This window comes from Coffea eugenioides, chromosome 9 (assembly GCF_003713205.1).
Source record: "Coffea eugenioides isolate CCC68of chromosome 9, Ceug_1.0, whole genome shotgun sequence".
Taxonomy (NCBI): domain Eukaryota; kingdom Viridiplantae; phylum Streptophyta; class Magnoliopsida; order Gentianales; family Rubiaceae; genus Coffea; species Coffea eugenioides.
Window position 1 is genome coordinate 14,951,163 of NC_040043.1, and position 22,358 is coordinate 14,973,520.

At 34.1% G+C, this 22,358-nt stretch overlaps 1 protein-coding gene and 2 pseudogenes across 4 annotated transcripts; all 3 read right to left on the reverse strand.

The window, feature by feature from the left end:
- Nucleotides 1-9,153: 9,153 nt before the first annotated feature.
- On the reverse strand, nt 9,154-13,978 carry LOC113782285 (annotated as a pseudogene).
- A 459-nt stretch (nt 13,979-14,437) lies between these two features.
- LOC113783435 (putative bifunctional dihydrofolate reductase-thymidylate synthase) lies at nt 14,438-18,589 on the reverse strand. Of its 4 annotated transcripts, XM_027329571.1 has the most exons (12): nt 18,338-18,589; nt 17,740-17,817; nt 17,032-17,543; nt 16,552-16,951; nt 16,407-16,451; nt 16,240-16,305; nt 16,011-16,072; nt 15,869-15,943; nt 15,611-15,776; nt 15,406-15,529; nt 14,773-14,879; nt 14,438-14,625 (listed from the first exon to the last, which is right to left on the reverse strand). In XM_027329571.1, exons 3-12 carry the CDS (start codon nt 17,457-17,459, stop codon nt 14,515-14,517), a joined length of 1,584 nt encoding a protein of 527 aa, XP_027185372.1. In that variant the 5' UTR covers nt 17,460-17,543; nt 17,740-17,817; nt 18,338-18,589; the 3' UTR covers nt 14,438-14,514. The 4 variants fall into 4 exon arrangements, with proteins under 4 accessions (XP_027185372.1, XP_027185369.1, XP_027185370.1 ...); XM_027329568.1 differs by lacking the exon at nt 17,740-17,817; XM_027329569.1 differs by lacking the exon at nt 18,338-18,589 and having other exon boundaries at nt 17,740-18,267.
- A 2,357-nt stretch (nt 18,590-20,946) lies between these two features.
- Nucleotides 20,947-22,218, reverse strand: LOC113782286 (annotated as a pseudogene).
- Nucleotides 22,219-22,358: the final 140 nt, after the last annotated feature.

Genomic DNA, 22,358 nt, shown 5'->3' on the forward strand with positions numbered 1-22,358 from the left:
TTGGTGGCATCACTTATGCAAATTCTTGAATCTATACTAAGTTGGTTTCTCACTTTATCCATAGCCTTGTGCAGAACTAAGCAAATATTTATCAAAATATTAGACCCAAAAAACACCATACCTGCGCAAGTAGTTCTAGATATGTCTCGGTTTAAATATCAATATAGCAAATGCAACAATTTAAAAAAAAAAAAAAAAGGCCCTTCTAATCAATAATTTTCTATGAAGGTGCTAAAGTTATCCAAAATACAGGATACACATAGAAAGCTAAAGCAAGTAAAAGCAATATTAACTTTTCACATAATTGAGAAACCACTAGAGTAGCAAGTGGCGACAACTGTGGTTAAACTAATTTTTTCTACAATCGCTGCCAAAAAAAAATGTAACAAATACTTAGCAATGCTGATAGAATAGTTGGAAAATAAAACAATCTATGCCTTAACCAGAAGTGCGCAAGTTTAAACAAGAAAAAAATCAGTTATTTTTGCTCAATAATCACTGTAGCCAGACATCATGATTAAAAGAAATATCAAGCTGTCTAAGTCATGAGCACAAGTGCATAACAAAAATGATTATCATCACACAGACCAAAGAGATGCACGAAGCAACCAATGCACTAAAGCTTTGGAAACTTTCCTATTGAAAGGATTGACGGATGCAATATCTACAACTGGTATGAAAACTATGTGCATTCAAAAGCCTAACACCAATCGTCTGCTAATTTGACACTCCCCTCAGCAATCAAGCATAAATAAGGCAGATATCAAATGAATCAAATAAAAGACTACAACAATCTGTGCGTACTGCAAGCAATTAAGTAAAGGATACTCATAACTTGGCAATTTTACAAATCCAATTATCTACACTTCGCAAATACTTTTGTATTCGATCCACCAATTGCATTAGAACCAGTGGACACAAAGTAGCCAAGTAATTAGATTTAAACTTGACTTTTGACTCCTTGAGAAAAAACTTTGATCATTTAGTAATTTTGGTACTCAAACTTTAGACGAAAACAAATCTGATTTCCAATTTTACAAAATTTAAACATATTTGGTCCACAAAAATTTTTTCAAATTTTGACTAGAAAAAATTTACATGCTATCACATGTATGGTAAAGCTTCAGAGTAATGCTGAAGAAGAAGGCTGAAAATCCTTCTGCTCAAAGAAGAGAAAAGGAATCTAAAAATGAAAAAAGGGAGGAAGCTGGAGATAGGGTGTTTCAATGTTATCATTGCCGTTTTCAGTGTTCTCCTTCTATTGAGAAACTGAGGCGGCATTACATTGATTTGCCGAAGAGGTATATGCGGGTCCTGGATGAGCATTACGGATCCGGGAAGAAGAGATCAAAAAACAATCTGGATAAATTGAAAGAGTGCAGCCATTGTGGTAATCTGTTTGACAAATCACGGCTGGATTCTCACGACTGTAACCGTCAACTTAAGCTTGGAGGAGTTGCATTTGATGCCTCCTACTATGGACTCAATGAAGATGACAGCTTAAAGGCTCCAAGCTGAAGCCCAAGGGACAAGCACAAGTCAAAGCTAGAGCCACAGCCTTCAAGTCCAAAGCTAGAGCCACAGGATGAGTAACTAGGATTCTTACCGATAGACTCTAGAGATATTTTGTGTTGGATGATAGACTCTTATCTCTAGGAATAGATTAGGAGTGGCTGATATTTTGTGGAAAAAAACAAAGATTAGGAGTGGCTGATTTTGTGTGAACTCTTTATTACATGTTACCTGATTGCACTACGCTCCCAAATCTATGCAGAAGGGACGAAAGAAACATTACAAGTTTTTCACTTTTTACCGCTATTAAATGGGGTCATGCATACAAAAAAAAAAAAAAGACAGACGAGGAATAGATGCCTCTCTCAAAACAGCAATTTCATTCCCAAGCTTAACCATTTCTTCCCAACCTTACCGACTTCATCTCAACCTTAGCAACTTCATATACCTCTTACACATAATTGTTTTCTGTTGTTTTATACTACTTCTTGATTATCTAAGGTTGCTAGCTTCTATTCTGATAATTTTTCCCCCATCTCTCTCCTTATCATCCTTCTTTAGGAGATTGAGATTAATTTATTGGGTTCAAGTCACTTGAACTACTCTCCACCTTACTTATCCTCTTAACATAAACAGTTGAACCATGAGCATGATCGATTACTTTGTTCCAATAATACCTCCAATCACGATCTAAGCAACCATCGCTACCGCCCAGTTTTGGTACAATGAAGGAATTCACATTAAAGATGTTACAATCATGCTCCCAAATTCAATCTTCAATCTTTATAAGGATACGTGGATAAAAAAATTAGAGGGATATTATATGAAGTGAATCCAATTTTTGGGTTAAGAAATCATTCCCTCAAACAATTTTTACTAAATGAGTCTCATCTTTAAATTTTAACTAATCGGTACGCAATCTTGTCTGTTCCAAAAAAAAGTTAATGAATAAATACTCAATATTTTTTTTTGTAGCAGGAAAGGGTGAGATTTAAGAAACGGAATGAAAAGGCATATTTGAATAAATACTCACTCTTTTGAAACTAACCCTTCCTCTAATTGCTTGCTTGACAATGTATTAGAATATTGTCAGGAAGGTGCAAAACCTTGTGTGGATTAGTATTCTAACAAATGGCTGGTTATCACCTTTTGTGGATTAGTATTCTAACAAATGGCTGGTTATTTGTGTATTCGAACCATATATGGTGTAACGTGAAAATTGCTATAGGATAGTATGGTTTTCTCGTAGCATGAAAACTGTTATAGGATATTATAGGTTTTTTAAAATGTTTTTAGTATGGGAGGGGAGAGGTGAGGTATAAAACATGAAGTGGGAAAAGGGGATTTAAAGTTAAAATTTCTAACTTTTGAATTTCAATCCTAATTATTATACCAATGCCCAACGACTTAGGCTCCGTTTGATAAAACTGAATCTGAATTCTGAATTCTGAATACTGAAACAATTAATTTGCTGAATATTAAGCACTGAAAAGAGATATATGAATATCTGAATCTTAATACTGAACATATTTATATTGTTTGATAAACATTTATAACTTAATGCTTAATAAGCTAAATTGTACAATTTTGCCCTTCTATCTTTTAATCCAAAAAGGAAATAGAACTTATGATTTAATTAGTTTAAAATTGTTAGGTATGAAAATGACAATATTTATTTTTAAATCAAAGTAATATAAAAGAAGAAATATATTATGGAAAAGTCCAAATATCGGTGCAAATATATTTTTAAATCAGAGTTTGATAAGAAAAGTCCAAATATAAGCAAAAGGAAGCTACAATAAACAAGTTTTAAATTCACACCAAATTATATAGAAATTTAATTACTTCAATGGAAAAATGTTGACGCTACCTTGGAAATAATGAATTTGAGATCGGTGAGTACGGTAGCAATAAAAAAATTGGGAGGAAAAAATGACAAAATTATGAAAGAGTAGAAAGATGGAAAAAGATAAGGAGTAGACAGATGTGAGTAGCATGGAGAAATTGTAAAAAAGTCATTAAATAGGGAGAAAATAGGAGTAAAAAGCCATTAGACAGAGAATGTCAGGTTGTTTAATTAGATAAGGATTTTGGATAGAGAATATTAGGTTGTTTAATTAGATAAGGATTTTGAATGTAATTAACAAACAAGGATAGATTTGGTAGATAAGATAAAATAGTTAAAGTAAATCTCTTGATTCTTATCAAATTAAGCATTCAGTTACGATTCTTGTGCTGAAAAAAATACATACAAATTCAGTACCACTTAATAAGTTTAGCAGAAAAATTTTTATTTATCAAACACCCAAAACATCTGAATGTCTGAATGAATTCAGTTTCAGCACTTTTTTATGTTATCAAACAGACACTAAGGCTCCGTTTGATAACACTGAATCTGAATTCTGAATTCTGAATACTGAAATAATTAATTTGCTGAATTTTAAGCACTGAAAAGAGATATATGAATGTCTGAATCTTAATGCTGAATCTATTTATACTGTTTGATAAATATTCATAATTTAATGCTTAATAAGCTAGATTGTACAATTTTGTCCTTCTATCTTTTAATCCAAAAAGGAAATAAAACCTATGATTTAATTAACTTAAAATTGTTAGGTATGAAAATGACAATGATTGTGAAGAGCAATGCATACAATGACAATGTTTCTTTGTGTGGGAAAAGGGTATGGTTTCATTGTTTTGAGAATGGGAAAACGAGCTTTTAATACTCTAAAAGCACGTTCAATTACATTTTTCAATCTTGCATGTGCTTGGTTAAAGCGTTCTTCTTTTGATCTTGGACGAGAAGCATTTCGAAAATCAGACAACCAATATCTAATATTTCGATATGGTGTCATAAAGCCACGTGTGTGTGGATAAGCTGCATCACATAAATAATATTTATCTGTACAAAAAATATATATATATATCAAAATATAAATGTTTATAGATGAAAATTACTGCAAAAAAATACTATTGTTAAAAACAATTTTTGAATAGAGAATATCATGTTGTTTTGTTTAATTAGATAAGGACTTTGAATAAGGAATATTAAGTTGTTTAATTAGATAAGGATTTTGAATGTAATTAACAAACAGGGATATATTTGGTAGATAAGATAAAGTAGTTGAAGTAAATCTCTTGATTCTTATCAAATTAAGCATTCAGCTACGATTCTTGTGCTGAAAAAAATACATACAAATTCAGCACCACTTAATAAGTTCAGCAGGTGAATTTTTATTTATCAAACACCCACAACATCTGAATGTCTGAATGAATTCAGTTTCAGCACTTTTTTATATTATCAAACAGGCACTAAATCTCTTGATTCTTATCAAATTAAGCATTCAATTACGATTCTTGTGCTGAAAAAAATACATACAAATTCAGCACCACTTAATAAGTTCAGCAGAAAAATTTTTATTTATCAAACACCCAAAACATCTGAATGTCTGAATGAATTCAGTTTCAGCACTTTTTTATATTATCAAACAGACACTTAGGGTTTGTTTGATAACATAAAAAAGTGTTGAATCTGAATTTTTTCAGACATTCAGATGTTTTGAGTGTTTGATAAATGAAAATCTATTTGCTGAACTTGTTAAGTAGTGCTGAATCTGTGTGTATTGTTTTCAGCACAAGAATCCTAACTGAATGCTTAATTCTGATAAGAATTAATAAAATTACTTCAACTACCTTATCTTATCTACCAAATCTACCCTTGTTTATTAATTATGTTTAAAATTCTTATCTAATTAAACAACCTAATATTCTCTATCTAACGATTTTTAGTTTCTCTTTTCTCCCTTTTTAATGACTTTCACATCTTCTCCATACTCCTCATATAATATATTTCATCTTTTATATTAATTTGATTTAAAAATAAATATTGTCATTTTCATACCTAATAATTTTAAACTAATTAAATCATAGATTCTATTTCATTTTTGAATGAAAGGATATAAGGGCAAAATTGTCAAATTAAACTTATTAAGCATCCAGTTATAAATATTTATCAAACAGTATAACTAAGTTTAGCATTAAAATTCAAACATTCATATATTTTTTTCAGTAGTTAAAATTCAGCAAATTAATTGTTTCAGTATTTAGATTTCAGAATTCAGACTTCAGAATTTAGATTCAGTTTTATCAAACGAAACCTTAGAGTACTATGGTTAAATTGATTCATGGTTCTTATATGGCGTAACATTGAGACTATTATAGGGTGTTATGGAACACTAGCTGCCCTGGTCCTTCATAAGCAATATGGTGTGGCATTAAACCTATTATAGTGTAACAATAGTGTTGATGGAATAAAAATCAAAGATTAATTCCACATTTGTTATTGAGTCACATAAAACTCTGCAGTTTCTTTTCTTTCGCGCAGTCAATTAATGCTTAAAAGTGTTAACTTTTATCTCACGTTTTAAACTTATAGTTATACAAAAGGATAAAATAGTCTAATTATATTGAAAAAATTACAAATTCATGAGAAACTCTAACTTATATCAGTTAGTTATCCCTATTACTACGTAACTATGAAATAATCATTATTATTAGGGAAAATCGTCCAAAACGTCCCTCATATTTTGTAAAATGACTTTTTCGTCCCTCACTTTTAAAAGTGTAATTTTATGTCCCTTACATATTCATATCGATCAAATTTAGTCCCTCACTAAGTTTCCGATCATTTTTTGGCTGGAATCCATCACGTGCAAGGCACGTGATCATTTTTGAAGGGTAAATTTATCAAATTATATTTTACATATCTGATCTATAGTCCTCCACATTTTATAAAACAAATTTTTTCGTCCCTCACATTTTATAAAATAATTTTTTTATCCCTCACATTTCACAAAATGAATTTCTCCATCCCTTACATTTCAAAAAATAAATATTTCCATCCCTCACTAATTATGTATGTGAGGGAAACCCTAAAAAAAAAAATGTGTGTGAATACATTTTGTTTAAACACATGTATATGTCTATTTGATTTTGCTTAATAATATGAATAGCATAAATATATGTATGTGTCTATTTAATTTCACTTAACAATACGAATACCATATATTATATGTGATCATTTGATTTCATCTGGTATTAGCGAGTAAATAATCTTGCATTCATTGTCAAGTTGGCCAATAAAGCTATTTTCAGTCAAAATACAATAAGAATATACAAATTAAGGTTCTATTGGTAAATATTTGTCATAATCATACAAAAAGAGAAGATAGCCCACAAGTTGGGCCCAATTACATACATGTGTTTATGCTATTATCATTAAGCAAAATCAAATAGATATATACATGTGTTTAAAAAAATGTATTCACACACATAATTAGTGAGAAATGAAAAATTCATTTTTTGAAATGTGAGGGATGGAGAAATTCATTTTGTGAAATGTGAGGGATGAAAAAAATCATTTTATAAAATGTGAGGGACGAAAAAATTTATTTTATAAAATATGGAGGACTATGGATCAGATTATGTAAAATATAATTTGACAAATTTACTCTTCAAAAATGATCAGTGCCTTGCACATGATGGATTTCATTTTGCTAAATAATATGAATAGCATAAATATATGTATGTGTCTATTTAATTTCACTTAACAATACGAATACCATATATTATATGTGATCATTTGATATCATCTGGTATTAGCGAGTAAATAATCTTGCATTCATTGTCAAGTTGGCCAATAAAGCTATTTTCAGTCAAAATACAATAGGAATATACAAATTAAGGTTCTATTGGTAAATATTTGTCATAATCATACAAAAAGAGAAGATAGCCCACAAGTTGGGACCAATTACATACATGTGTTTATGCTATTATCATTAAGCAAAATCAAATAGATATATACATGTGTTTAAAAAAATGTATTCACACACATAATTAGTGAGAAATGAAAAATTCATTTTTTGAAATGTGAGGGATGGAGAAATTCATTTTGTGAAATGTGAGGGATGAAAAAAATCATTTTATAAAATGTGAGGGACGAAAAAATTTATTTTATAAATTATGGAGGACTATGGATCAGATTATGTAAAATATAATTTGACAAATTTACTCTTCAAAAATGATCAGTGCCTTGCACATGATGGATTCTGGCCAAAAAATGATCGGAAACCTAGTTAGGGACTAAATTTGTCCGATGTGAATATGTAAGGGATATAAAATTACACTTTTAAAAGTGAGGGATGAAAAAAGTTATTTTACAAAATGTGAGGGACGTTTTGGACGATTTTCCCTTATTATTATCATTACTATGTAAAAAGTACCATGAGTCTTGATAATTTGGAATCTAAGTGTAAGCATTTGTTATGATCTTAGTTTTTGTTATTCTAATTTTGCCCATATTAATTGATGATTAAAGTTTCATATGATACTCTTTTTAATTTTTTATGATGATTAAAATTCATTATGTCATATCTATTGATTTAGAATAAAATAGTGGTTGATGACAATAAGTATTAGAAACTAAGTAGGATCTGGTCTTAGTTTGACATACTACTCTCTGTGCCACTCACCAGTTCTCTCTACTTTTTATTTATTCTCAACTTTCTCTCAACTATTCATCCTTCATAGGAGGGAGATCCGGACCCCAAGTCAAAATTTCTTTTCCTCTTCCTCTTTCTCCGATTTTGTTTTCTATTTAATAAAGTCTCTCATAGAGTATTCTAGTAAGGATTTTCTCTCTCCTAGTGTTTACTAGAGAGAGTCTATATCTCTTATATGCTATTACTAGTTTCTTTAAAAAAAATATCCATTTTTATTTTCACATACTTATTTTTTTTAATCAATTGTCAAAGTTTAAAATCAATTTCTATGAAAATAATTTTTACAAATAATTACCACTTTTATCATTATTATCTATACACAAATAGAGTCTGCGTTATTTGCCTATTTGGTACTTCCATGCACTTAAATTAAGGGGGAAAAAGGAAAGAAATGGGTGAAGCTTCAGAGAAAAACTATGAAGAATTTGCCAGAATTATTGGCAAAGCTTACATATTTGATTAGAGCAATGCTGTAAAGACAATGTACAGTTTCAAATCCCAAAAGATTTTATTCAATTCTCGAATCCCCTTAAGTGCCACTTGTGACAATGCCTATGTCTCAATGACTTCACTTCCATGATATATAAATGAAGAGTAATTTGGGATTCTTTCAACAAATGTCAGAAGAAAAGACATAACAAATGCACCGCTCTTAAACAGGGAAAGAAGGGAGCAATACTATCAAAATGACTTGTTAATAGTCATCATAGGCAGTTCGAATCCAAAGTTATTGGGATATAGTTAGTACTTCAAACATTTGCCAATGATGAGAAGAAGATTGACAAAAATAACCACATGTGATTTTCAGCGTCAATTTCCAGTAACAATTCAGTATCACTTCTATATTTATGTTAAATATCCTGTTTATTTAACTTGTTATGTACTGTTTATTTAAATTTCTTCTACCATCACGTGATAAGTGGGATTGACACTGAATTTGGCATCGAGTAATGGCATAGAGTATCCCAACTGAAAAATAACAAAGCAAGCCAGTATGGTCACCTAAAAGAGCAGCAGAGAAAGTTCTTATTTCTGCATCAATCACTAGAACATCTGGATCAGCAAGTTTTAAGGCAAATCATTTTGGGGGTTTTCTGAAATCACCACGTACAATAAAAGTACTCAATTCGTTGCCAACCATCCACATAAAGGGTTCTTTCATGAATTTTGTATTAGATGTATCCCACAAGAAAAGATCCCCTGTGACCATATCACTACTAATGCATCTTAGGATGCTGAAATCAGACAGCTTTGCAGCACTCTTAAAAGCGACACGACCCAATGAAACAAAACCAGGTGGAGCCTGAGGCAGCCAAAAAGCTATAGTATCCGCCCCTCTATGTTTCTTCAACTGTCCAACAAGTTGAAAGTCCAAAGGGGGTTTATACAGCTTCTCTCCAGAATCATGGAGGACCACGCAGGTATTTGGATCCTTGTACCTTGAAAACAGTCATGAAACATGAGCAATGTCCCAAAAAAAAAAAAAAAAAAAAAAGAGGTAAGGTGCAAAAAGAGAAATCTTCAAACGAGTATTCTTCAAGCATCAAGTGCAGACAGCTATGTAACGGAGTCATGAAATCATACAACCTTCTGATCCACTCAACGTGTTTTTTTGTGGTTATCTTGTCTGAGGCTCCACTTTGCCATGTTGACAACCATAGGATCATAAATCTTGTGCCGTTTCTGCGATGAAAAGGGGTTTCACTTTCTGATATTTTATTCATCACTCCACCATAAGGAGTACAGAGTGCGAATGGTGCATCTTCTTCCCAAAATCCTTTCCATATCCCTACAAGTGCATATTCAGGGATGGGTTTTTTTACACAGTTTGACTTGGCTTCGAAGCAAGTCCTGGTGTATGATGACTTCCCCTGAAGCAAAAATTCAGGCGGTACATTCATCATTAAGCTGGCAATGTACACAATGATTTAATCCAGCTCATTTCAATAGAGTCTTCTTTTGCCAATCCCAGTTCAGGAAAGCTTTTATTCATTACTAGGAGGAGCATGTCAGCTCCTCCAAGGAATAAAGCATTGTAAGCAGTTTGTATAGTCCTCTTTCCATTCTGATTACTTGCATTTACGGGCTGTATGACGACTCTAAGGAATAGATCCTCGTCAACCTGATCTGTAATTCCTTGCCATCTGTAAAGCAATTTGGTTGCTCTTGTTCCAAAGTTCTTGGAACAGTGAAAACTGTTACAATTACCGGTACTGGAACCAACCGTGGTATCCAAGCAAGGAGAATTCTAAAGCTGCCTCCTCTGATAGCCCAAAACAGTCTTTCCCATAGATGACCGATCAATAATGATTTTTCCGTTTGCATCAACTATTCGAGCATCAATCGCATTATCAGACCCAAGGCCACATTGCGCTTCTCCTGTTATGTGTCCCCCAACTCCTAAGCTCATGCAAAGGCCAGCAGGAAAAGCATGAGTTTTGCTTTTCTGCGCAATCCTATAATAAACTTCCCCAGTTGTGCACTACTGTCATCTATGCTAATGTTGATGGATCGAGGTTTGGCCAGATCGATCAATATAGATAGTGATTTACTTACAGAAGTGTAAGAGAGGCCTTCATAATCATGCCCTCCACTTCGGACTCTAAGCTGAATGCTAGCTTTTTGGCACAAATAACCGCTGATTGAACATGGGATTCAGCCAATGGTGAAAAAGCAAGATCAGGCTTGGGCTTGGATGGCCAAGCACCTCAGGTTTTGAGCAGTAGATCGGAGAACTCAGCTAAATGAAGCATTGTTTGGCGTTCAACAAGAGTTAGAGAACTGTATCGAAGGTTCAACATTGTGATTAACACAATGATAAAATTTATACAGAGTTGAATCTTGAAGATGCCATCTTCTTGAAGAAACTTGAAGATGCCATCTTCTTGTATTTCCTATGCTTTGTGCTCAGTCTAGGAAGGCTCGCTTAATATAACAGTTTCAAGAATACTGTCAAGTTGGTACTAGGGAATTGTCAAATAAAGCTAAAGATTGTAGGGAATCAACTTGCATATTGTTAGACATGAATACCCATGCAGCATTCTCTTCTTGATTTCGGTGATTGCACCAGACTCTCCAGCACTGCCATTTGATTAACCTGATTACTTTCTGTATTATTTCAAACTTGGAACATCTTTAGTCTTCTTTTATGGTACTTTTTTCTTTTATTTCTTCCAGGTCTCAACTCTCAATTTTTTTTTTTATTATTTCAACTCTCAATTGTCAAAAGTTTCTTTACTTGGTTTTCTTTGTTTGTTAAAACATATTAAGAGAGGAGGCTCGGTAGGTTTTGGACGAATTCTTTCGAGTTTATTATAGATAATGTCATGGCATTATTATGTTTTAAGCTATAAAGTGTAGGGATTATAACCATTGTGACATGTATTTTAGAGATTACAAATTACATGTCAAGAGTTTGTGGCGTGTCTATTAAAAAAGTATAATGTTGATAAAAGGATTTGACTGTGGACCAATATTAGGTTAAAATTTTTTCCAACAGCAGCAGAGGGATGAAACTTAAGAAGCATGAGAGTAGGAGTGTGACGAGGGCTAGGAATTTTTCTTAATAGCCATTAAGAAAAATAGAAGAGAAAAGAACCTGTGTTTTTTGGTTCTTAGCTACACTAAGGGTGTATTTGATAAAAATGAAGTCTGAAAATTGAAATTTGAAATCTGAATCCACTAAATTATTGAATTATTAAGTATTAAATCTGATACATTTTGAGTGTATATCACATTAAGTGATAAGTAAATAATTTATCATTTATTTTTAGGTGCAAGTTTTGCTTAGGAAAGTAGTGTTACTTAATTAATTCAGATGTTCAGTTTTTTGTTATCAAACGGGTCTAAACATATTAAAATCTGAATCTATTAAATTTAGACGTTGAACTGAATTATCAAACAAGAACTAAATTAATTGGCTGGACATATAAGTTATTGGTGAAAGGATGGTCCGCACTTGGGGATTTGGAGGCCATATGGTGGTGGGGTGGGAAAAAGGAGGGCGGGGGGGGGGGGGTGTGAAATAGTGTAAATGACTCTAATAGTTGCTTAACTTTTAAGGTTGATCTTATTTGATCTGTCAACTTATAAAGTCAATTGTAGATGGTACATCCAACCTAGATCTAAGTATCGTAATTTGGTTTCAGTAAAAACAACTTAATTTTTGTCCTTAATTCTGACACCTATAATGTGTGCTTTTCCTACTAGTTTTATATTAGAAGCCTGACTCCATTGCTTCAGGAGAAAAGGAAACTCAAGAACTGAAGATAGTTTCAGGATCTTCTATTGGGAAACTTCTCCTTGAATTTGAGGGCAAAGGCAGGAATGAATCTAGGCACACTTAGACCATATAATATAATTCGCACCTGACTAATACTCTGTTTGATAACCCAATTCAACATTTAAAATTAATGAATTCTGATCTTAATATATTCAAGTACGTTTGATAACTAAAAATAGAATATCTAAATTAATTAAGTGACACTAAATTTCCTAAGCAAAACTTACTCCCAAAATTAAATGATAAATGAATAGCTTCACTTATCATTTAATGTAATATACACTCAAATGCATCACATTTAATATTTAACAATTCATAACTTAATGAATTCAAATTTCATATTTCAATTTTCAAACTTTAATTTTATCAAATGCATCCCAAGATTCTTGTTAACTGCTGTTACAAGGTTATAGCTACTCTGTGTTACCAGTCCAGAACAGACACTCCCTGCAAACAATAACATTTTCAATTGTTGGGAATTTTGCGTGAAAATTACTATATTCCCTGTAGCATTAAGTTCATTCAATACATGCTCTGCATATTTCTCTGCAAGAATAGAAAATGAGGATGTTCTCATGAAGACACAGTTTTGAGTCTCCTGATCTAACCGTTAGTGCTGCCTTTCTGTACATAAGGTCTTTCCAGGAACGATAAAACCTGATATTGGCATTGCCACCAAATGATGGAAAAATTCCAACCCGCAGAGAATTGGAAATTCAGCATCTCTACCAAAACCAATTCGCCCATTAACCCAAAAATTCCAACTTCTAAGCAGTGCTGCGTTGTTTCTCAAGATTCTGAGATTCCGCTTAAGGTCTCTCTCAGATGGCAAAGGGTAAAAGGGAATGAAAGCTTCTCTTCTTATTTTGCTAACATTCCACACCATTGTCAAGGTACATGCTACAAACTACCTCAAATGACCCCGATCACCGAGTTGTACTATGAAGAAAATAGGCTAACTTGTAAGTCACTTCTACATTTCTACGTCTAATTCATGCAGTGTAGTAATATACCATCGCCTTAGGGAAAGGTCACAGTGGCTCTGCAATGGACAAATATGTAATCCTCCTTATGGACAGAAAATGAAACTAAGGAAACTTCACTTCCCGAATTAGGTCATACTGCACTTGCAGACCCAATTCCATGTTTATTTCATTATTAACCGCAATAATGCGAAAGGAAATAGTGCTTGTTTTTTAATCAAGTATCAGACATGTACCTGAAACCACAACCAGCACACCTGCCAGGAATAAACCAAAATACCATATACCATACACACTGAGGCGCGCACACACACACACAGAGACTGTTAATTAGGCAAATCTCATATACTAGATATCAACCACACAGGAAAGTGTGTACAAGTTTTAAGGTGTAGAGTCAATAAAATTCCAAGTTCCAGGATTATGTAATCTAAATCACCTTAGAACCACCAATTCCCTGTGGAACTAAAGGATTCTCTATTCCTGAATATTCAACAATCAAGTAGATCCATTTTGCAATTCTTACGAGTCTCCAGCCTGCAAATTCCAAAACATATGATAAAAAGTTACAAGTTCAGATTCAGAATGGTTGGATGCTTAGCATTTCAGAAATATGGTAAACTACAAGAAACCTCCATATACGTGTGCCTGTGGCTAATCCAAAACCACGATTAGAAACATTTATGAGAGGCAGAGATAAAAAAAAGTCTCAATAGAATGCAGACAGAAGTATAGGTAGCACTAGAACTGCGAATTGGTTTGCTGAAGATGCAGAACACCCCTAAATGCAAATAAATATGCGCTTGGTGCATATAACAAGGACAATTAAAAAACAAGGGATCAATGAAATACACGTCTTGAGATGTCCATAGTCATAAAAAATATGCAAGTCATAGCACTTCTAGGAGCAAATTTACAAGAAAAAAGAATGCCTAACGTATTCAGAGATAATTGAACATATGCCACCTGTGATTGTTTGACTTGTAAATATCAAGAATTCCATGTTGAAATAATCAGCGTTAATCTTCAAAGTCATCCAAGAGTTTAACTGGCAAAAACCTAGTTTAGAAATGGCCCAGAAAACCAAGACACTTGCCTCAGAATGAGAGCTCATTTTTGCTGAACAGGATGCAAAAGAGTCTTCATGCTCCTCTTCCTAATCAACATTAGAAGTCTACACTGCCATTTTCATATCTATTTTCTGGTGAGGATCATAACCTAGGAGAGTAAAATCAGCAGGCACAAAAGACTCTATATCTTTCTTCTGAGGATTGATTTTCAAAATCTGCAGACAAACGTCATTCAAAAAATACCAGAAAGACAAAGACACAAGTCAGCAAAACACCCATTTTCTGAATCTTTATCCCAAGTTAACAATACACTTGAGGAATAAACGCCAGCGAGTATTATCCCATACATGTGTGGTACTTACTGGGAAGGGTTTAGGTTGTTTTTGAATTTGATCCTGCAGAGGTCTGATGTGTGTGCGATACACATGTGCATCCCCAATAACATGGACAAAATCGCCTGGTAAAAGATCTGTAGAAGGAATCCATGAAATAACTTTGTAAATTACATTGCTAATGAAAACAAACAGACTTTTAAGAAGATGTCAAAAGATCTTCTCCCTTTCATTAATATCCAAAAGGACCCCCAGCATGAAATAATTCAAGAATTATGTTCCCTTTTCCCCTCCCCCCATGCCAAGGAAGCAGCACATGGACAGCCTGAAGATGGACTAACAAAAATTTTGAAAGGGCCGGTATCATTCCCTAAAGATGAGAAAAAGTTTTCCAGGAGTAGGCATTCTATAATACCGTAAAAGAGACTAAAAGTTCAAATGAAGAGTCGTCTGCCCCCTCCCCTCAGCCATCACCCAAAAATAGAATCCCTTATCCAAAAGTAAAGGAGCGCAAGTGGCCTTTTTTATGTCCAAGGCCCAGCCATTTTCAAAAGCAAAATGCACCTTGGGATTTTATTAGAATCTCACATGTAGTCGCCACTATCCAGGACATTAAAGACTAAAATATCACTAATCATTGTGCTTTCTACTGCCAAATCTCACCACAAACGTGAGCAATCATGCATGTAAACAGAGCATAAGATGCAATATTGAATGGAACACCAAGGCCCATGTCAGCAGAACGCTGATACATCTGGCAGGACAACTCTCCATTTGCAACATAAAACTGCAAAAAGAGTGGAAAGGATTGAGTAGAAGGCTAATAGCAACAACCAAGCAAGCATTTATATGCTAATGATTTACTGACTTGTGCAAACATGTGACAAGGTGGAAGTGCCATTAGCTTCAGATCAGAAGGATTCCAAGCAGAAAGTATAATCCGCCTGTCATCTGGATTATTTTTTATTTTTCCAATTACGTCCATCAATTGATCAAATCCTTGGCCAGTATAATCAGCATGCATGTCAGTATACCTGTATATCACAATAACAAGCAACCAAATAAAAACAACTAATTCTGTACCAATTATACAGGCAATAGTAGATTTATTAAAGATATCACCAACCTAGCACCAAAATGTCTCCACTGGAATCCATATATAGGCCCCAGGTCACCCTCTTCCCTCTCTGCCAAACCAATACTGAAACAGAGAAAAACTTGCATCAACCAAAACAAACACAGGTAGAAGAACAGAACACTGCAACTACCTGTCAAGGTAATCCCTTGATGCATTGCCATCCCATATATGAATCCCCTTTTCTTGTAATACCTGTAGAATGTACTAGATCAATATGCAGCATTTCGAAGAACATCTCAAGATATAAATTACAGAAACCATGTTATCCAAAGGTGTCATTCAATGATATCTAGTGTTTAAGGGATCAATAAGTGTAACTTTAGCATTGGGGTAAGAGAACAAGAGAACAAGAGAGTTACTTTAGCATTTGTTGAGCCACTAATGAACCACAAAAGTTCTTCAACAACACCTCGCCAAAATATTCTCTACAAAACCAGCCGCATAGGTCACATCTTTAAACAATAATGTAAACATGAGGTGATGCAAAGAAAAAGATAAGAAAGTCCGAATGATCCAAAAATCATGCCTTAGTGGTCAGCAATGGAAATGAATTTCGCAGATTGAACCTCATCTGCATACAATAACATCATATACGCAATTACTTTAAGACATCTGTCTGCAGAGAAAACTAGCAAAAATTGGATAAAAATCTTGCACTAATTCTTCAATACCTGACTACCAAATTTTGACATAGTACCAGTCCCGGTCCTGTCATCTTTTGCCGTGCCATTTAAGATTATGTCTTCCACAAGTCTCAGATACTTGTGCTCTTCATGCCTTTCAAAGATCATTTTAGGTAAAAAAGAGAATGTCTTAACTTCAATCTTAGCAATGTCCAAACTGTTGCCAGGAATTACGCCATTGGTCTGACTGATAGGTTCAACTCCTGAATTTCTCACACGGACATAAGTAGTAAAGGAGTGGCGGAGCTTGTTTTCAATAGATGGAAAAGACGAATACCAGGGCTGAAACTCAGAGGAATCAATAGCTGGGATAAAAGTATCACATTCAATATCAGCATCAATTTCAGTGATGTGGATAGCATCACATTCAGGAGCATTGAGGGATTCCCTACAGCATAAGTCAACGAATCAAAGAACTACATAGAATAAAACTGCAAATTACACAAGTAAAACAGAAAATCTACTCACTTCAAAATCTCGCCACCTCCAATAACAAACACTTTCTCAATTGACAGACAATAAGGAGATGCTGCTAACAGTTCCAAAGCAGATAGCAAGCTCCCACAGATTACAACATTCTCTGCAGTTGCAATGTCAAAACTACCCGACCGAGTCAGAACAACATTTAGGCGACCAGGAAGAGGACGGTGCTCCAAGGGAATACTTTCCCAGGTCTTTCTACCCATAATGACAGCATTCTTCTTGGTAGGATCAGATGTGGTCACAGTTATGTCCTTGAAAAACTTGAGGTCAGTTGGCAGCTTCCATGGTACTTTTCCATCCATGCCAATACCCATCTTACTAGTAACAGCCACCACAACTTCGTAAGTACGGTGCCGATCAGAAGGTGCACCAGCATTGCCATTAGAAAGGGCCGTAGAGGATTCACCGGACATGACTGAAGGAGCGCGCCAATGGCCCACGAATGATTAACTGCGAGCAAAAACAGAAACAGAACTCTTCCCAAAGGGTAATAAACCCTGAGATCAGCAAGAGCAAGCAAATGAGTTCATAGCATAACTAATCAGCCAGATAAACTACACGCCCGAGAGTTCATCAAACTGATAGCTAAATAAAGGTTCCCGAAAGCCAATCTCCGCCGACAAGTTTAGTAAAAATGATGAGAAATTGTAGAATGAAGGAATAACTGTGCATAGAAAAAGACAGAGAACTAACCAAAAAAAATTCCAAACAAATAGGCGGGGAGCTTAAGGAAAATGGATCCTTAGTCAAAAGGGTAAAAGAAACCCCGATCTTTCTTGGTCCAGGTCAAAGCCCACGATCAAATACAGAAATCAACAAACATTTTGTTTGGTAAAGCATTAAACAAGAAGAACGGAATGTACTATAAATCAATAAAATACATAATATAGAAAGAAAAAAACAAGGTATTCGTTTTTATCTCTGCAACCCACCAGAATTATCTGCACTAAAATATTAGTACTACAAATCTCGAAGTTATCAAATTATCCCTTCTCTAAGCTAAACAAATCAGCAAAGAAGAGGCCATTGTTAGAAAAAAAGCAAAGCATAAAACAAGTAAAACGGCAAAAAGCAAAAAGAAAAGGGGGAAAAAAACAAGAAAACACAATAAAAAACTAATCTTGAAGTTACCACTTCAGTAAAATCCTGTGTTTTTTCCTTAAATTAATAACAATGATGTGACATGAGCAAGACAACACGGGCATTATTAAAACATAAAACGAGCAAAAAATGGAAAAAAAAAAAAAGAAAAAGCTAAAAGAAGAACAGAAAATGCAGAGAGAAAAAGTACCAATCGGAGAGGGAAGCGTGAAATCACTGAAATGAAGGGAATCTTGGAACAGTTTGGGTGAAGAGAATGTTAGAAATTTTGGAGGAAAGAAGAGTGTGAAAGTGAAAAGGGGTCACTGTTGCTTCAACATTTTGGCGAATTGAAGTGGAAAAGCTAATTTTGGTCAGCCAAAGGAACCAACTAATGGCTGACCGAGGCAAGTAAACTTAGGCTGTGGGGGCGGGGGCAGAAGTGGGTGGCGTGGGGTGGGGATGTGTGGCTTGATTGGTTGGTGGGTGGGTTTTGAAGGAGGGAGTTCTGAGTAGTGAGTAGGAAAGGCAGGCAGGGGCAAGGGAGGGAAAGAAGAAAGAGAAATGGAGTTTTGGACAGATGGTCTAAGACTGTGACCCCACGACAATGCCACAAGAATAGCAAAAGTTTAAAAGCAAAAGCTTGTGTAGGCTCAGTCTATATGGGCTCACCTGTAGAGCGAATGGTAAAAAATTTGCTGCATCATTTGTTTGAGTAGAATAACGGTGAGAAATTCATTAGAAATGCAAAATAATAGAACAAATAAGACATTATTGATACTTGAGTAAATGGCCAATTTCGTCCCTAAATTTTTTTTTTTTTTTGTTGATGCCAATTTAGTCTTGAACTTTTATTTCTAATTAATTTGATACTTGAACTTATTTTGTAGTTCCAATTAAAGACCTCTACAGTGGCACCACTTCCTAAATATGATTCCTAATTAACTAACTAAATAGAGGTATTATAAAAACATCACTCACGAGACTGTAAAAAAAAAAATAAATCGTGTAAAAAATCGCTAGATAAAACTTTTAAATTATGTAAAAATCACCATATAAAACTTTGTAAAAGTTTAATCTTATGATTTTTTACACGATTTACTTGATTTATTACAACCCCGTAAATGACGTTCTCAAAATACCCCTGTTTAGTTGGTCAATTAAAAGTCATATCAGTTTTAGGGGCTAGTGTTGGTACGTAGGTCCTTAATTGAGACTGCAAAATAAGCTCACGTATTAAATTGACAAGGAATAAATGTTCGAGACGACTAAATAGGCACTAATGAAAAAGTTTAGATACAAAATTAGTCATTTTCCCTTGATACATAGGGGGAGGAATGAATTGAATGATTCATGTATAAAAGAATGTAAGTGGGAGATCCAGGGAAAAAATAAAAAAAAAATAAAAACATGTCTCAGACGTTGGTAGATAAGGCAATTTCAATTAATTCAAACTTTCAATTCTGAGCAGTGTGACACAGAATAAAAACCCAACAGTTGTTTGCTCACTTTTGCAAAACGATTGAAGAATGTGCAACAAGGACACCTAGAAACACACACGTCTGGAGCTACATAATACATGATTACCTGATGGTAGACATGATTATTCCACTGAAGATTGAATTAAAGAAGAAAATTAAAATCAACAAAAACAAAACAGATTAGTATTTACCTCTTTAAAAGCACTAAATATTCAGCTCTTTTATTCAATAAATAGTCATCTTTTAAAACAAATTATGCTCGAATAACCTATTTTTATTGCAATTTCCATTCATAATTAATAAAAAAAAGGACCTCAAGGTGCCCTAAAATAAAAAGTAAATTAAGAAAGTAGAATTTTAGTATCGTATTCAAAAATTTGTGTAGTACATAGCAAGAAATAGAAATTTGCAGCGATTGTGTAGTAAATCTAATTTCATTCATATGATCAAAGACCTAATTTCAACCATGGTTTTTTATACTAAAGCTAATCTCTTGTAAATGCATCAAAGACCTAACGCACATCATCAAATTTTGTTCAAAAACAAATTTCCTACTTTACAACACGATAAAAAAGTGAATAAAAGCAGATGAAAATCCCTGAAAAAAAACATCAAAACAAAAAAAAAATAATCAAAAAAAGTGAAACTTGAAGAATCTCGATCCTTACCCAAATTTTTGGAAAATTTTCTGAGCAAACAAATTCTCAGGTGTTCCCTGCAATGGTTTTGGTTCGAAGTCAAAGTGAAATTGATCGAAAGAAAATTGGAAAAACTCTCACAGCAAGAAAATTTTAAGAGAGAAAAATGGTGGTGGATTTTGAGCAAGGAACTTGATAAGGAGGAGAGAGAGAGATTGACATGGAGGGAAATTGAGAAATTTGAAAAAGGGGAGAAGAAATGCTTCTGATTTTTTTTTTTCCTGGTTCTATTCTATGACGCTAATCTATTACCCCGTTTGGAATGTCAGTTTTTTGGGTATTTGTCTAAAACTTTATTGTAGTTTACTGTAGAAATTTTTTAAAAAATTTTTGAAATTTGTTTTTTTTTTGAATATTTTGAAATATATAGTTTAAAAACTTTGAATAGTTTTTTGAGGTTACTGTAGCTAAAGTTTTTAAAAAACTTGTAACAGACAAACTTGACAAAAAACTTAAGCTTCCAAACAAGGCCTATGGCCCCGTTTGGCAAAGAAATTTTTTGGGTGTTTATCTAAAACTTTACTGTAACTTACTGTAAAAGTTGTAAAAAAAATTTTTTAAATGTGTAAATTTTTGGATATTTTGAAGTGTATAGTTTACAAATTTTGAGAAATTTTTTGCAGTTACTGTAGATAAAGTTATTAAAAAACTTGTAACTGACAAATTTGGCCAATGTGTTCCTTCATACTTTCCTCATCATCTCCACTTTCCCATGATGTTAGCCACTGAATCATAAATTTTGTGCCATTTCTGTGAGGAGAAGGAGTTTCAGATTCTGAAATTCTACTCATCATTCCACCATGAGGACTCCGAATCATCAGTGGTGAATCTTCTTTCAGAAGACCTTTCCATATTCCCTCAACGGATTGGCCCTGTTCCGGGATTGGCCCTTTTTCAATGTCTGAATTTAAAGTTTGAAGTATTTCTTGTTCAATAATGGCTTTCCTCGAAGCAAAAATACAGGTGTTATAGTTCTTGGGTATCGGACTATACAGAGCACTGGTTCAATCCAGCACATTGCAATGCAGCCTTCTTGTGTTAATCCCAATTAAGGAAAACCTTTCTTCATTACTTTTAGGAGTCTATCGCTATCAGCCCTTCCAAGAAATAGTGCCTGGTAGGCTGTTTCTATAGGCCTCTTTCCTTTCTGATCATCAGTTGAATTTGTTGGCTGCAAAAGGACTCTAATGAAGAGATCCTCGTCCAGGTGATCAGCAACCTGTTGCCAACCGTATAGCAACTTAGTTGCTCATTGTTCCAAAGTTCTTTGAACACTAAAAACTGTCACAATTGCTGGTACAGGCACCAACCGTAGTTTCCAAGCAAGAAGGGTACCAAAGCTCCCTCCTCCTCCACCTCTGATTGCCCAAAACAGATCCTAACTCATGGATTCACGATCAAGAATTCTGTGAGAAGAATCAACTATTCCAGCATCAACAACATTGTCAGCCCCAAGGCCATATTTTCTCATCGGAGTACCATTTGCTCCTGTAATGTAGCCACCAATTCCAACACTGGTGCAAAGACCCGCGGGAAATCCGTGAGTTCTACTTTTCTGAGCTATCCAATAATAAACTTCACCAATAGTTGCACCTGCCTGAACTCATGCGATGTTTTCAGCTATACTGACATTGATAGATCCAATATTGGAAATATCGATCAGAAAAACATGGTGATTTTGTCTCAGTAGTATAAGAAAGGCCTTCATAATCATGCCCTTCACTGCAGACTCTGAGCTGAATGCCAAGTTTTCTGGCGCATATAACAGCTACTTGAACTTGGAATTCATCCAATGGTTTGAAAATGAGCTTAGATTTGTGCCTGGATTGCTCCAAGCACCTCAGGCTCTGAGCAGTAGATTCAAGAATTGAAGTAAAAGCAGAATTATTTTGAATAATAAAAGCTTCAGACATAGGGAGCGAAAGATCAGTATTTAAACAGACACGATAGTAAAATTCCTCCTCAATTCAATCTGAAGCAGCCCATGAAGCTGATAACTGGAGAACGGCACAGAACAATGGGAGGATGACAGAGCCAGAAGATGTCATATTTC